The 16,846-nt window shown below is 47.5% G+C and overlaps 1 protein-coding gene and 1 non-coding gene across 4 annotated transcripts in view; one reads left to right on the top strand and one right to left on the bottom strand.

Moving 5' to 3' along the window:
• The window catches only part of RNF138 (ring finger protein 138), a 30,702-nt gene extending 21,380 nt beyond the window's left edge, over positions 1-9,322 (bottom strand). Inside the window, exons 1-2 of one of the 3 annotated variants that reach the window (XM_045527350.1) lie at positions 9,009-9,322; positions 8,293-8,475 (exon numbers count right to left, since the gene is read on the bottom strand). In XM_045527350.1, the coding sequence (XP_045383306.1) occupies positions 8,293-8,402 (110 nt within the window). In that variant the 5' untranslated portion in view covers positions 8,403-8,475; positions 9,009-9,322. The remainder of the gene's footprint in view (positions 1-8,292; positions 8,476-9,008) is intronic. The other 2 variants (XM_045527349.1, XM_045527351.1) reach the window with 2 other exon arrangements.
• Positions 9,323-15,340: 6,018 nt separating this feature from the next.
• On the top strand, positions 15,341-15,425 carry LOC123621985. Its single transcript, XR_006729363.1, has one exon. It is a non-coding gene; the product is annotated as a small nucleolar RNA MBII-202 (small nucleolar RNA).
• The last annotated feature ends 1,421 nt before the right edge of the window (positions 15,426-16,846 follow it).

Genomic DNA, 16,846 nt, shown 5'->3' with positions numbered 1-16,846 from the left:
AAAAAATTAGCCGGGCATGGTGGTGCATGCCTGTAGTCCCAGCTACTTCGGAGGCTGAGGCAGTAGGATTGCTTGAGCCCAGGAGTTTGAGGTTGCTGTGAGCTAGGCTGATACCACAGCACTCTAGCCCAGGCAACAGAGTGAGACTCTATCTCAAAAAAAAAAAAAAAAAAAGAGTTATTTCCTTGACTGTTCAAAACAGGGAAGAGAAGTTCAAAGAGCCTTTGAAGATTATAGAGGAAAACATCAAAAGAGATAAATATCTTACTACTATGCCAATCTGTACGTTCTTCTGAAACCTTACTTTGAACACCTGTTCAACTTTAATACTTTTAATCTGTCTTTACATTTTTTTCCCAAAATATCACATCTGACCACTGTAAGGCAATGCTGACTGCTTCCTTAATAGTCATTAGCAAATGACTTGAGTTCTGCTCTCAGTTCCTACTGTCACATTCTATCCTGGTTTTCTTCCTATCCTGCTCATTCCTTCTCAAGCTATACTTTTCTCCACCCAATAATTAAATATTTATTCTGCAACACTTTGTTCCATTTTAGGCCCTCTTCAATCTTTCAATTTATATACCTCTCTTGGTGACTACATCCACACCCACAGCCTTAGCTCCTTATTTTCCAGATCTAAATACACTATATATATTTAACATACAGTCATCAAATCTTACAAAATGTCCTTAAAATGTGAAGAGTTTCTTCACTCTATTCCCACTATCATTATCTTAGTTCAGGTTCTAGTCATTTCTCTTTGAAAAACCAATGAATGACCTCTTCACGAGTCTCACCACTACACCAAGCTGAACGCTGCTACAAAAGTAAACTTTCTAAAATTGAAATGTGACCATACTGCTCCATGTCAAAAATTATTGAATACATCTCTATGGTTTTCAGGAAAATGTTCAAATTGGCTTACACAGTAAGTTCCTGCCCATATCGCTATGTTCCATCTCCGCTACACTCATTCTTTGGCTCCAATCAAACTTTGGAGACCAGATACAGAACCTTCCTCTGTACCCCTCCTTGACTCTGCATATGATATAAACCTAACTAGGGTATTCCCCAACAAATTCTCAATACAAACTCTGACCTAAAGTATTACTTTATCCAGGAACTCATACTTGCACTTAGGCTGACTTAGATACCTGCTCTCAATGCTCACATAGAATTTTATACCTAAATCTCTTCCACATCAGTTGCAATTATTTATAGGTCTTCTCCTGAGACTATTAACAGTCTCCAGAGAAAGAGAACTTCCTATTTCCTGTACCAGGAAAACAGAAAGCATTCAACAATTGCTGTTTGAAATAGTGAATGGGTATTGGCCAGGCACAGTGGCTCACGCCTACAATCCTAGCACTCTGGTAGGCCGAGGTGGGTGGGTCGTTTGAGCTCAGGAGTTCCAGACCAGCCTGAGCAAGAGCAAGACCCCTGTCTCTACTTAAAAAAAAGCAGAAAGAAATTAGCTGGACAACAAAAAGTACATATAGAAAAAATTAGCCAGGCATAATGGCGCATGCCTGTAGCCCCAGCTACTCAGGAGGCTGAGGCAGAAGGACTGCTTGAGCCCAGGAGTTTGAGGTTGCTGTGAGCTAGGCTGATGCCACAGAACTCTAGCCGGCAACAGAGTAAGACTCTGTCTCAAAAAAAAAAAAAAAAACACCACAAGAATGAATGGAGGTTAAATGAGAATTTATAGTTTGGTAAGATATTCTAATGATAATGAACTTGCTTCTTTGACTAGGAGAGTGAGTGGGCAAATCCTTTGCTGTAACTGAAAAAGCAATGAAACCCTGTTTTGTTTTGTTTTTTCACTTTATGATTTTGTTGTGACCTTGTTTTTATTTCCTAACAGATCTACAGTGACCCCCAAAGCCCTTATTACCCCAACTCTCTATATCCATGAATCACAAAATTGATTTTGTAGTAATAAGGAAAACCCCCATCTATTACTTGGGGCATCAGCCACCTGAGACCCCACCCCTCAAGGAAGACCCTCATCAACGTAATACTAACCTATTACCTGGCCCATCAACATAATATTAACCTATTACCTGACACATCAACCAACCTATTACCTTAGCCACCTGAGACTCCACCCCTTGGACCACCCCAACTTAATAAAAATGGGAAAAATTGGGTAGACCGGGTTCAGAATTTGGTGGCCAGACCCCTCTGAGCTCGCCGGGAATAAACTTTGACTCTCCGTGTGCCACTCGGTTTGTCCTTGGGACCACCAGCTGTAACACTTGCTATAACATTTTGGTTCCCTAACTGGGAAAACCAACTGCACTGGCCCCCTGAAGCCACCGGTTTGGGGACGGGCTGAGTGGCGGGACCTCGGCGACAGAAGCGAACCAGCGCCAACCGCCATTTTGAGGAATATCTTCGCTCCTCCGGAGCTCCTGCCGGCCACAGGGTCTAGAATTTGCCTAGACACGCCAGAAGGACGGACAAGTCAAATCAGGTCTGGAGGCATCGGAGGAGGTAAGGTCGCGGGACCCGTCCGAGTCAGGCCTGTCAGATGATGGAAGAGGAGTTTGATCACCTCCTGAGTGCAGGGAATTCCCAGGGTGGGAATGTGTAACCTCTGCCTGTCTGAATGAGTGAGTGAAGAATGACTGTTTGTGGTTCCACAGCTACGGCTACGGAATCTGAGTGGGTCCTCACCTGCGGTTCTGCGGCAGTGTCCTATGGCATAACGGTGATTCACTCCCCTAACAGGGAGCAACCAGGCCCGGGGTTTATACGGGCACACCTTTGCCAAGACGCGCCTAAGTTCCCGACAGGGACGCAGCCAGGCGGACACCGGAGAGAACAGCCCCCCCCCCCTTTGTCTGTTAAGCTGCGACACCATTAAGGGTCTAGCATGGGTAGCGTAGAATCTAAGCCTACAGTCCTTAAATGCATGTTAAAGAACTTTAAGAAGGGTTTCACAGGAGATTACGGCATCACACTGAGTTCCAGTAGACTTAGGGCCCTCTGTAAACACAAATGGCCCACATTTGGGGTCGACTGGCCTGCAACAGGAACCTTAGATCTCCCGACGGTGCGAGCAGTTTGGAGAATCGTTGACCGGGACTCCCAGCCACCCCAACCAATTCCCTTACATAGATTCATGGCTAGAGATTGCTCAGATCACGCCCCCTTGGGTCTGGTTCTGTGCTAATAAGGGACAGAGCAGGATTTTTGTGGCCCAAAAAACCAGACACGCCAAACTGTCCAAACCCCTCTATCAGGAAGATCCTGAAGAGGATCGACCACCACTGCCCTACAACCCTACCATGAAACCTCCTGAAGTACCCACAAATCCACCAGACACCCCGCCACCGTCAGTGTCCTCGCAGCCAGTTCCGGACCAATCAGGTACAGACACTCCCATCACCCGCTGGCCAGTTCAGGTTCCAATTTCAGCCCTCCAGATGTCCCTGCATGAGGTGCGAGGTCCAGTGCAGGTCACGGACAATGGGTCCATTCAGCCAGGTCAGCCAGTCCTGTACTACTAACCCTTCTCCACCACTGACCTTCTGAACTGGAAGCACCACACCCTGCCATACTCCAAAAAACCTCAGGCCCTCGTTGACCTCCTGGAATCCATCTTTCAGACCTACCATCCCACTTGGGAAGACTGCTGCCAGCTCCTTGTGACCCTTTTTAACACGGAAGAACGACGCTACATTGTAGCTGGGACCTTAGACGTGGAGCAGTGGGCACAGAGAACAGCACCCAAGACCAACCCGGATTGGGATTTCAACTCCCCGAGCAGACGAGAGCCTCAGGAAGCTCTCCTCCACGGGGTCCAGGAGGGAGTCAGAAAACCAATCAACATGAACAAAGTCACTCTGATCACCCAGAAGCCAGAGGAATCACCAAGCAAATTCTACGAGTGCCTTTGTGAGGCCTACTGAGTTTACACACCCTTACACACAGTATAGCTCCACCCTTCTGCCAATCCCAAATATACCAGATAGGGGGGCACCAGATAAGACATGAATTCCTATACATACCGGACTGCCCCGTTCCCCTCCTAGGTCGAGATCTCCTGAGCAAACTGGAAGCCCAGATCACCTTTCACCCGGAAGGGACCGTGAGCCTCACGCCCAGAGGGAGAATGACATGAAAATGAAACAGAAAGCCGCTCTCCTGGCCGCTGCCCTCAGAAGACCTGACCCAGCCAAGAGACCTAGCCCGCCACAGGAAGGAGGACCCAGGAGACGAGGGACCCTGAAGCCTGGCCAGTGCGCCTATTGTAAGGAGTTTGGTCACTGGAAGCATGAATGCCCCTACAAAAGAAACCACCCACCGCCAAACAGGAACCTGCCCAGGGGCTTCCAGCAGAAGCCCGAGACCCCAGACCTCATTGGTCTCACTGGGGTCGACTCGGAATGGGACGGACTTAGTTCCCTGACTCTTGGCCCCTGGGGAGTCTACGGTCGGAATGGAAGTGGGGGGCCAACCAATAACGTTCATGGTAGACACTAGGGCAGAACACTTGTGGTAACAACCCCTGTTGCTCCACTTACAAAGCGGGAAACTACCACTGTGGGAACCACTGGAACTCGGGTAGCTCCACCCTTCTGCCAATTCCAAATATACCAGATAGGGGGGCACCAGATAAGACATGAATTCCTATACATACCAGACTGCCCCGTTCCCCTCCTAGGTCGAGATCTCCTGAGCAAACTGGAAGCCCAGATCACCTTCCACCCGGAAGGGACCGTGAGCCTCACACTTGGCGGCCCAGAGACTCCCATAATAGAGGTCATCCTGTCTCGGAAATTGGAATGGAAACTACATACAGTCTACGGGCCACAGAGTTCAGGCAAAGTAGAGCACATGAACCAGACCCTCAAGACCACTCTAGTGAAGCTATGTCAGGAAACAGAGTTACCCTGGGTAGACATGCTAAGCTTATCCCTATTCAGGGTCAGGTGCACACTGGGACCCACAGGATATTCACCCTTTGAAATCCTGTTCGGTAGATCTCCAGCACTCATCAAGCGATTAAGGGGAGACATTAGACAACTAAGGGAATTGAATATAAAAACACACCTCCAAGCCTTAGCCAAAACTATGCACCACAGCCACCACACCGTCCTAGAAAAAAACCCCTATCACCCTAGGTCTCCCTGTCCACCACCACCAACCTGGGGATCTAGTCTGGAGAAAGGACTGGAAAAGAACACCTTTAGAGCCCACCTAGAAGGGTCCCATACTGTGATACTAGTTACTCCCACTGCTATTAAAGTTAAAGTTGCAGGTATCACTCTGTGTATCCATCACTCCTGGGTGAAAAAGGCTGAACCAGACAATGAAACTAATCTCTGGACTGCACAGCAGGACCAGCAGAACCCACTAAAGATCCCGCTTAACCGTCTCCCAGTGAGGACAGCCACACCCAGGACTGAACAGGAGTAAATGGGACCACTGGCTCTGGCCCTCACTGGGCTTGTAGTGACCTTACTGGGGATTGGACTCTTCTCGGTAGCACCAGGAGATTGGACTGGACTGCAGAGGGCGTCTCTAACTGTGGTATTCTGGCTCATTACAGGATGTCTACTCCTGCCTCAGTCCTTTCCCTCCTCCTGGTTGGGGCACTCACCCTAGCAGCTATGGCAGAGAAACCCTGCCCTGAAGCTTCTTATGCCAGGACTCGGATTCCCTCCACTAACACGAGTACTCCAGGCTTCGGGACCATGGAAGGGTTCACACTCCACACATACATGCCAAAGACATGTTATAGTCAGGCTCAGGTGTGCCACAGCGGGCAAATACTGGACTGGCACCATTACACGCCCCTGCATATTGAGCGTGGGTTATAAAATTCGTAGAAACAACTGTAACCCAGAGAGCTACAGCTCACATAATGGCCTTATGAGGCTATCACCCACTGGGAAATGATGCCCTTTAGTAGACATATAAGGGCATCAAAGAGGGGAATGATGAGGAAAACCCCCATCTATTACTTGGGGCATCAGCCACCTGAGACCCCCACCCCTCAAGGAAGACCCACATCAACATAATACTAACCTACTACCTGGCCCATCAATTAATCTATTACCTGGCACATCAGCATAATATTACCTGGCCCATCAACATAATACTAACCTATTACCTGACACATCAACCAACCTATTACCTTAGCCACCTGAGACCCCACCCCTCGGACCACCCCAACTTAATAAAAGTGGGAAAAATTGGGTAGACAGGGCTCAGAATTTGGTGGCGAGACCCCTCTGAGCCTGCCGGGAATAAACTTGACTCTGTGTGCCGCTTGGTTTGTCCTCAGGACCACCCACTGTAACACTTGCTGTAACAGTAGCTAAAAAGGCATAGGTCTGTCCTTTGTGGAAAAGGTAAGGCACATGACACATAGATAACTATTTTACTTAAAAAATAATTCTCTCCTTTTTCCCCACCAAACTCCTTCCAGCCAATCACGACCCTGTTCCACCATTATCACCCCTTCCAAATAAAACTTTTTCTCCCTCTGCGTATTCTTTAATTCATTGTTCAGCCAGAACCGTCTAAGCACAATGAGCTGATAGAGAGAGGTCCTGAATTAAAAAGCAATCATCTCCACTCTTTTGCACAGCCTTGAGGTCAAGCCAAATTATAGTCTTTGATTTAAAATGCCCTACAAGGAAGTGGACTAGGGCAATTTGCGTGAAATTTTGAGAGGAGCTAAAAATTATGATGAGTTTTACAAGGTTAATGAACAAAGGGTGACTGCAATGATTCTGTCCAAAAAAGACCTACTATGTATACATACAGTTAGCAGCTACTATAATTCCTCTCACCTTACCCCTCCGGCCCTCCCTTCTTTCCACCCATTGCCAGCACAGCACAATTTTTTTCAATATAGAAAAGACATCAAGTTATGATAATGATAGATTAAAGGCAAAAAAGTATATATTGTGCTCTAGACATCTCAAAATATTTTTCTGACAATCTGCGTTTGCTGCTCTAAATAATAAAAGGAATTTCAGATTGTCATTCATCTCCCTTAAAGAGCAAAAAATTTCTATCATGAAAAGCCAACACTCTTGGCTCACGGAACTAGCACAGAATAGCAAGAAAGTGGGCAGTGCAGTTAAGACTGAGGAACAGAGTAACTGAATTATCAAGAAAACAACTGTAGTAATGACATCTGTGATTAAGAACCCAAAATCCAATCCATCCTTTACAAAATTATGGAGCCCCACATCAAAAAAAAAAAAAAAAAGCGTGGTCAATTCTTTTCAGCCGTTTGCAAGCACACAGAACTTTCAAACCTGAGTGTATTTTAAAATAAAGGTTTCCGGGCTCCACCTGCCCGAAATTCTTTTGTAAGTTTGGAACGGAGCTTGGGAATCGGTGTGTTTACTTAAAAACTCTGGTAATCAGCCAGGTTTGTCACAAGTTCTATACCCCTTTTCAAGAGCTCTTTCCAAATCCTACTGACATTCTAGCCGTCTATAAAATCATCAAAGTTCCTCCAAATGTGCCGAATCAAACGCACCGTGCTATCTCACCTATTCCCTTTGTGTTCTCCCTCATCCCTAAAATTAGTGTCTCAGTTTCAGTCCGTTCCTCATAAAGTATTCCTTTCTCTCCACTCGGCAGTAACCGGGCGATGAGCAGCAGGGTAAAACAAAGGGAAGCTATCACTTCAATACCCGGAAATCCCGTCAGTTCTAACACCGGAGAGAAGAAAACTCATTCTAGGCCATTCTGACATACTGAATGTTAAACAAAACACTCCCCGGGGCGGTCTAGGGAGCGGTGCTGAAAGGCAAATTAGATTAGACTAAGGCCTCTCGGACGGAAGGGACGGACCGAGGTTCTCAAACAAGAAACTTCAAGGCAGGGCAGGTCACGGAGAGCGGCGAGCGGGCCGGGTTTGACACTCGACACCCCAGCCGCACTCGGGTTGCTAGGAAACAAAAAGGCTCCACGTTCCCTGCAGTTCCTCCCGGGCCCGGCGGAGGAGAGAGGGGCCTCCGGGGGCTGAAGACGCCACGGGACCGGCCTGGCCGCTGCCCTCGGGGCGCGAACACGAGGGACCCCGGGGGACCCGGAGCCCGGGCTGAGGGGCCCGGCGCGCGGAGCCGGCCCCGAGGCGAGGGAGGAAGGCAGCCGGGGGCTCTGACGGGCCGGGAGCGGGACCTCCGGGGTGAGCGGCGCTCGGGCAGGCCGCGGCGGGCTCAGCTCCCGCCAGGCCGCAACCGGGGGTCGGGGGCAGCGTGAGGGGCCTAAACGCCCACCGGGCTCCGCGCGGGGGAGGGGGCGTCCACTCACACGTGCTGACAGGCCGCGGTCCGCACCGGCGTCTTGAGCACCTCCTGACAGACCGGGCAGTAGAAATCATCTTCGGTGTAGGACGTGGCCGCAGAGAGCTCCTCGGCCATGGTGGGGGCGGGGGAACAGGGCGATGGCGACGGCAGCGGCCGAGGTGACGGTGGCGGCCCGGGTCCGGACTCCCTGAGGGAATCCGGAGGAGGAGGGGAATCGCGTCAGGAAGCGGCTCGTGCCACGAAGGGGGAGGGGGCTCCGGTGGGGCGGGGCTCCGGTGGGGCGGGGCTCCGGTGGGGCGGGGCTCCGGGTGGGCGGGGCCGAACGCCGAGCTGCGACCGCTGCGCGCCCCGGGCGAAAGGCCGCCCCACCCCCGCCACCCCCCGCGGCTGCCCCGCCCGCAGAGACAGCACGGGGAGCGGCGATTGGCTGGAGGTCGCGGTCTCCCTGGCTAGGAGCACGCCAGGCCCCCGCCCCTTTCGCTGGCAATGGCACCTCCACCCCGCCCCAGGGCCCCGGCCTCTCTTATCGAGCTCCTAGGCTAGGCCGTGGCTTCACCGCAAGCCCTCCTTTCCTCCCCTTTTCTGCTCCTTCTCAGCCCCAGCCCGACCCCCCGACCCAGGTCTGCGTAGACGGCTCTCTTCCCGCCGCTCCTCCCACGCCTCCCGCCCAGCTTGCCAGCGCCCCAGCTCCTGCGGTCCTCCGCCGGCGTAGACCCTCACTTGGAAGGCCGGGAGCGGCGTTGTGGATGGGGCTGCTGCTCCGTCGCGTGTTGGGAGAGGGATGGCCCTGCGCCGTCCTCGAGTTCCTTGTCCGGGCGCTGCTGCCTTCTCAGCCGAGGCCCGGAGGCAAACAGAGGGCGGTGGGCGGAGTGCTCATCGGCCTGGAGCGGGGCCAGACCCGAGGCTCATGGTGCACCAGGATCCCACCGCCCCTGCCTGCAGCTCCCCCGTGGCATTGCGCTGCCTGCAGCCTGCCCGGCTGGTCACCAAACAGGAGAGGGCCCGGGAGGGGTGGAGGAGTGGGGAGAGGCGGGCGCGGGGTGGGGAGCGCGGCCTCCATAGCAACGGGCGCGTGGCGCCTCCGCAGGTTGTGACATAAACAGCTAGGTGCCCACATTCACACCTGTTCCTCTCCGCCCGCCTCCCTGTGGCGGGGACCCCACATCTCACCACTCCTACCAAATATAGTATGGTTTTCAGGATTTTTTTATCCTCGATATTCCCTAATGTTAAGCATTTAGTTCTTCACCATTGTTACCGAAAGTTCGGCGCTTGTCCTCAGGCCGCATCAGAAGAATGAGGACAAGCGGTTTGAGGAAAAAGAGTTTATTTTGGCGGCAAAGGAGGACGGAGACTCCTGTCTGAAATGCCATTGTCCTAATAATCAGAAATACAGAGCTTTTAAAGGGAGGCCATTCAGCATCTCACCACCTGAGCGCCATCTGCCCCCTGGCCCGGCGCCCCCAAGTACATGGAAAAATTGTCTTCCATGAAATCGGTCCCTGGTGCCAAAAATTTTGGGGACCACTGATTTAAGGGACTAGTTAATTATGCCATTTGTTGTCTGTGTTGACCTTGATATTGTATTAGGTGTTAGGCAGATGTCATGCACTTTGCTCTCAACCAGTTTACATTATTAGATATCTATGAGAATGAGAGACCCAAAAAAATAGTATTTACCAAAGTATCAAATTTTGCATCAACACTGACTATAAGGATAGGAAATGGAATGGTTGGAAATATATGGATTTAACACAGAAAACCTTACGGAGGAAATGGGTCTTAACGTGCATACATCTTAAAACAATGATTCCTGGAATAGTAGTTATTTGTCCAATGATTACCTTTTTCCCTTTACCAAACTATATTTTTTGTTTTGTTCTTTTTCCTTCTTAGCAGCAAGCACAGTAGAAGCAGGACAGGGATGGTAATATTAGCTTCAGATTTCCTGGGAGGAGGAAGAGCACATGACAGGAGGGAAAACTAATAGCTGTAGTCCAGGTGCTTTTCAGATTCATTTATAAAATGGTTCTTTGATTCCAAATTTCACTTTTCTGATAATGTATTTCCACCCATATTTCACTCATTCTGACCACTTTAGGAAATAAAGTGTATTTTCTATATAATAGTGTTTCCCTTTATTCATTGAGAATCCCTAACAATAATATTAATTTTGTGACCTTAATTGTATTTGATTCATTCTTTCTCTGTAATAGCAGCTTTACTCATGCCTAATCTAACCATGTTTGTATTACTCCCTCAAATATTCTAAGAAGTCATTTGGGGCTGGGTGCCGTGGCTTATACTTATAATCCCAGCACTTTGGGAGGCCAAGGCAGGAGGATCACTTGAGCCCAGGAATTTGAGGTTGCAGTGAGCTATGGTGATGCCACTGCACTCTAGCCCCGGCAACAGAGTGAGACTTTGTCTAAAAAAAAAAAAAATGTCATTTGGTGTACATGTAAGCATATAGTTGGCAATATGTAGAAATCCATAAAAAATTTGGGCATAAGGAAAATATAGTTACCCTTGGAGAGTTAAGCTTAAATAAATTATAATTACCAAATGACACAATCTTCTGTCTTAGCAACATTTTATGTGAAAAACTAGTGGATATTTTATGGGAATGTCACAGATTTACTCAAAATTCATTAATTCATTCATCTGTGTAAATAAAATGTCCTCATCCTCTGGGCAGTAGGGAGAAAAACCCTAAATGTTAGACCAATTTCATCACTTAAATAATTTAAACAGTTCTTTTAAATTAAGGTTAAAAAACTCAACCCCACTCAGCCCGTTTCTATCAGAATGGCAACTGGGAGGGTAGAAGGGAAGATGAAGTGTAACTGACATAAACTTGAGGCACTATTGGGGACCCTGGGTCCTGAAATCCAAGAAAACTTTGATTCTTGCTTGGATTTTTCTGCAACAACGCTAATTTTTGCTGCTCTTTGAGATGCTATGAGTCCCGGGTGTTCTGTTGCTGGAACCTGCTGGTAAAGGCTTCTCTGACCAGTTTCAGCTGGGTCAAGGCCCTGGGATATAGTTGATTCAACCTCACCAACACAGTAAACCCTTCCAATCTCTGCCACAATCATCTTCCAGTCCCTTGACCCTCAACATGGCAGGCCTTTTAGCAGACCCTCTGGCTCTCAACTCAGCCACATCCTTGTGGTCCCTGCCCCACCACTCTGGGAGGGAGACTTGTTCTGCCTAAATATTCTATGTCACTAAATTTATGTGAAGTGCTGACCCCTAGGTTGGCTCTGAACAGCCTATAAGGCCATGTGCTTCCAGCTCTCCTGCCCTCAGCATGCACTTCAACCTAAAACACCTTTCCCCTCCGGAATGAAGCTCCTACTCTATCACAACCTCTTGGACTGGAAGGAATGAGATTTTTCTCTTGCTGCTTACTGCTTGCTCATTGGGCACTCCCATATGCAAAACTCCTCAGTCAAGTCCACTAGACCAAGTCATTGATATGCTAAAGAGGGAGATAAAAGAATGTAGAAAATTAATTTATTGAAAAAGCCTGGCTTTGAGTGGTACTATACAGCCTCAAAAGCCTATTTTGCTGGGAAGTGAACTAGGAAGTTGGAGGATTCAATGGCCGGAAGGCTGTTTTACTCTCTACCCTTTGGTACCTTTTTAAATTGGTACCATGTGCAGTACTGAATTCAGCTGGTTTGTACCAGTACAGCTCTATTAGTCCTTTCAGCCTTTTCCATTCTGATTGGTCAGTAGTCTCTCCTGAATGATGAGTGCCTATTTTGTTCCATATTATTCCATATTCAATATTATTTTCAATATTATTCCTGACTATGCATAAATAACCAGTGAAGGCATATAGTTTTGTTGTTAAAGCATGTTTTGGAAATGTTCTCTTAAAAAAATGAGCAATATTTTTTTTATTCCTGCTGAATTGATTCTAATTTCTTCTTTTCTCCACCTCACCCCAATACACACAGGAAAATGGATGCCTCCAGCTGAGTAGAAGGGAATTCAAGTGAATGGGAAAGTGAAAAAGAAACTATAACAGACACCCTCTTCCTATCAACAGGCATTTATAAACCCCACTCCCAACCCCCACTTTAACAAATCATTATTTTTGTTCAGGTATCTTCTTTCTTTTTCCCAGCCACATGCCATATGCTTCAGGAGTCAACATTCATTTCCAGCTCAAGAGTGTTAAATAGGGCCAGGCATGGCGGCTCACACCTGTAATCCTAGCGCTCTGGGAGGCAGAGGCAAGAGGATCACTTGAGCTCAGGAGTTTGAAACCAACCCGAACAACAGCGAGACCCCGTCTCTACTAAAAATAGAAAAAATCAGCCGGGCTTGATGGCATGTGCCTATCTTCCCAGCTACTCCGGAGGCTGATACAGGACAGTCACTTGAGCCCAAGAGTTTGAGGTTGCTGTAGCTAGGCTGATGCCATGGCACTCTAGCCTGGGTGACAGAGCAAGACTCTGTCTCAAAAAAAAAAAAAAAAAAAAGAGTGCTAAATAGCCCAGGGCAGTGGCTCACACCAGTAATGCTATCACTCTGAGAGGCTGAGGCTGGAGGATTGCTTGAGTTTGAGAATTTGAGACCAGCCTGAGCAAGAGTGAGACCTCCTCTCTACTAAAAATAGAAAAATTAGCCAGGTGTCATAGTGTGCCTGCAGTCCCAGCAACTTGGGAAGCTGAGTCAGAAGGATTGCTTGATCCCAGGAGTCTGAGGTTGCAGCAAGCTACGATGACACCACTGCTCTATACCCTGGGCGACACAGCAAGACTATGTCTTAAAAAAAAGAAAAAAAAAGAATGTTAAAAAAATTTAGAGAGGGCCATTTATTTCAACTGAGCTCCTGCACTAGACCCAATAGACCAAACGAAAATGAAGTTACACTAAAGTCACATGTCACCAAGCCCAAACTAAATTGTTTATCTGACCTTGCGAGAAATCTGAAGATTGAGAGATAATAGCTAAACCCCCAAACAAGCCAGTTTTAGCTGGCATGATAAGAGGAAAGTAACTTTGAAACAGCCAATCTGCTATTTGTTTTCACTTTCTGCTTTCCTCAGCCCTTTTCTGTCTATAAATCCAAACTCTTTTGCTCAGCTCATCAGAACATGCATGCCATTTTATAGAAGGGGGTGTTGCCAGATTTTAGAATCGCAAATAAAAGTCAATTAAAATCTTTAAATTTGTTGTAATTTTGTCTTTTGTAAAGGGGAAAAACCATGATTAACATGAGCCAATCTAAATGGGCCCTTTCCTCTTGCCAGTGGTTTAGGCATGAGCATGTGACTAATTATGACCAAGGGGATGTGAGGGGAATTATTCTAAGGAGCTTCAGCAAGTGCTTTTCTTTGCTGATCAAAAAACCCAAACAGGCCGGGCGCAGTGGCTTGCGCCTGTAATCCTAGCACTCTGGGATGCCAAGGTGGGAGGATTGCTTGAGCTCAGGAGTTCAAGACCAGCCTGGGCAAGAGCGAGACTCCCCATCTCCACTAAAAAAATAGAAAGAAATTAGCCAAACAACTAAAAATAGAAGAAAATTAGCCGGGCATGGTGGCACGTGTCTGTAGTCCCAGCTCTGCAGATGGCAGACCTGAAAGATGGAAAGAATATAGGTTCTTTTTTTTTTTTTTTTTTGAGACACAGTCTTTCTCTGTGGCCTGGGCTAGAGTGCTGTGGCATCAGGCTAGCTCACAGCAACCTCAAACTCCTGGGCTCAAGCAATCCTTCTACCTCAGCCTCCCAAATGGCTGGGACTACAGGCATGTGCCACCATGCCCAGCTAATTTTTCTATGTATATTTTTTGTTGTCCAGATCATTCTTTCTTTTTTTAGTAGAGACAGGGGTCTCACTCTTGCTCAGGCTGGTCTCGAACTCCTGAGCTCAAAGGATCCACCCACCTCAGCCTCCCAGAGGGCTAGGATTACAGGCATGAGCCACCGAGCCTGGCCAAAGAATATAGGTTGTTTTTTTTTTTTTTTTTGAAACAGAGTGTCGCTTTGTTGCCCGGGCTAGAGTGAGTGAGTGCCGTGGCATTAGCCTAGCTCACAGCAACCTCAAACTCCTGGGCTTAAGCAATCCTACTGCCTCAGCCTCCCGGGTAGCTGGGACTACAGGCATGTGCCACCATGCCCGGCTAATTTTTTCTATATATATTTTAGTTGGCCAGATAATTGCTTTCTATTTTTAGTAGAGACGGGGTCTTGCTCTTGCTCAGGCTGGTCTCTAACTCCTGAGCTCCAACGATCCGCCCGCCTCGGCCTCCCAGAGTGCTAGGATTACAAACGTGAGCCACCGCGCCCGGCCAGAATATAGGTTCTTGATGTATTTCAGCCATCCAATTACTCGAGTCAACCCTGAAACTGCTCTGCCTCCTATCTGTTAAGCAAGATAATAAACCCCTTCTGATTTGAGCCATTCTCAATTGGTTCTTCTGTTATTTGTAACTGAAAGTATCTGACCTAGGCATATGTTTGTTGACAGTCACATCTGTTTCCCCACCTGTTTCCCTGTTCTGCTCTGTGTTTTTGGAGCTGACCCTTAAAAACTATTTCCCAGTTTCCCTTGGCAACTAACTTCTAGCTGTATTCAGTCAATGAGAGGCACTGATCACAGACTGGAAGTAAGAAAGAAGCCAAGCTATTAATATTTCTCCTGCTCTCTCTGCTTCTGGCAGTTGCTTCATTACATGATTTCGGCTTCTGAGAGACTGCATGTTCCTCTATGATCCCACTTCCTCCTGGGCAGGACCTGCCTTTTCTCACTGGCTTGTGTGTTTCCTCACTGTCACCCTTGGTCTTTCAGCTCTTCCAACATCTTTGTAATTCCACATTAAACATCTTCTACTGATCTACCTATTGCAAGCTTTGACTATTGCAAGCTCTACCTTCCTAATTGGACTCTGTCCCATTTTCCTAGCTGAAGCAACACTTCAGAAGGAGAAGGGAGGCAAATGAGAAAGAAATACTGAAAAAGTAGTTTTCCTTCCCCAAAGACAAAGTAACTGAGTTACTTTCCATTGCAAATTTAAATTCTCTGTTCTGTCAAATGATCACATTCTCTGGAATTGCTGTACTGCTTTGATGAAAGTAACATTTGAACCCATTTCCATCTGATAACTAAGCATTTTAAAAAGAAAAAAAACTCTCCTCACACCTCTACAAATTAGCACAAATGGAAATTCAAAAGTGAGACTAAATTAATTAGAAAAAAATAAAGGAATTTACCCTTTTTTAGTGCACCCCAGTTTGGGACAGTTAAATTTCAACTCCTTCATAAATGTCATTATGAATATGCATTTTCATGACATTTAACTTAATATCAGCAGTGATTTACATACTGTTGTACAGTTTCCATTTTTTATAATGCTCCTGTTAGTAGCCTCAGTGGTCCTGTTTATCGTGAGGAATCCAGCCTCCCTCCATGTTAGTTGATTAGAATAGGAGCCCTTGTAGTCCTAGCCTGTGACAGCTGTACTCTCTCTCCTTCCAGTGTGGGACACTGGAGCTCTGGGGCAGCCACGGTATCCCTTGCCTGACCCAGAAACCAGTCAGTAGAAAGAGAGCAAAGCAACAATGAAACAGACATTCTGAATGCAACTAAAGTTGTTTCACTGAATAAGTGGCACACAGAGAGTCAAAGTTTATTCACCGGTGGGCTCAGAGGGGTTTGGTCACCAAATTTTGAGCCCCTTGTACCCAATTTTTCCCACTTTTATTAAGTTCCGGTGGCCCGAGGGGTGGGATCTCAGGTGGCTAAGGTAATACATTAGTTGATGTGTCAGGTAATAGGCTGGTATAATGTTGATGCACCAGGTAATAGATTAGTTGATGTGCCAGGTAATAGGTTTAGTGTTATGTTGATGTGCCAGGTAATAGATTAATTGATGTGCCAGGTAATAGGTTTAGTGTTATGCTGATGCACCAGGTAATAGGTCAGTTGATGGGCCAGGTAATACATTAGTATTATGTTGATGCCGGTCTTCTGTGAGGGGTGGGGGTCTCAGGTGGCTGATGCGCCGCCACATAATAGATGGGGGTTTTCCTTATCATTCCCCTCTTTGATGCCTTATATGTTTATTATAGGGCATCATTTTCTGGTGGGTGATAGTCTCATAAGGCCATTATGTGAGCTGTTGCTCTCTGGGCTGTAGTTGTTTTTATGAATTTTATAACTGTGCTCAGTATGTAGAGGCCTGTATTGGTGCCAGTCCAGTATTTGCCCACTGTGGCACACCTGAGCCTGACTATAACATATCTTTGGCATGTAGGTGCGGACTGTGAACCCTCCCATGGTCCAGAAGCCTGAAGTAACCCCGTTAGTGGAGGGAATCCAAGTCCTGGCATAAGAATCCTCAGGGCAGGGTTTCTCTGCCATAGCTGCTAGGGTGAGTGCCCCAACCAGGAGGAGGGAAAGGACTGAGGCAGGAGTAGACATCCTGTAATGAGCCAGAATACCACAGTTAGAGACGCCCTCTGCAGTCCAGTCCAATCTCCTGGAGCTACGGAAAGAGTCCAATCCCCAGTAAGGTCACTACAAGCCCAGTGAGGGCCAG

Source organism: Lemur catta, chromosome 16, assembly GCF_020740605.2.
Source record: "Lemur catta isolate mLemCat1 chromosome 16, mLemCat1.pri, whole genome shotgun sequence".
In the NCBI taxonomy this organism is placed as follows: domain Eukaryota; kingdom Metazoa; phylum Chordata; class Mammalia; order Primates; family Lemuridae; genus Lemur; species Lemur catta.
The sequence above is the reverse complement of the archived record's forward strand: the minus strand, read 5'-3'. Positions and strand labels throughout refer to the sequence as shown.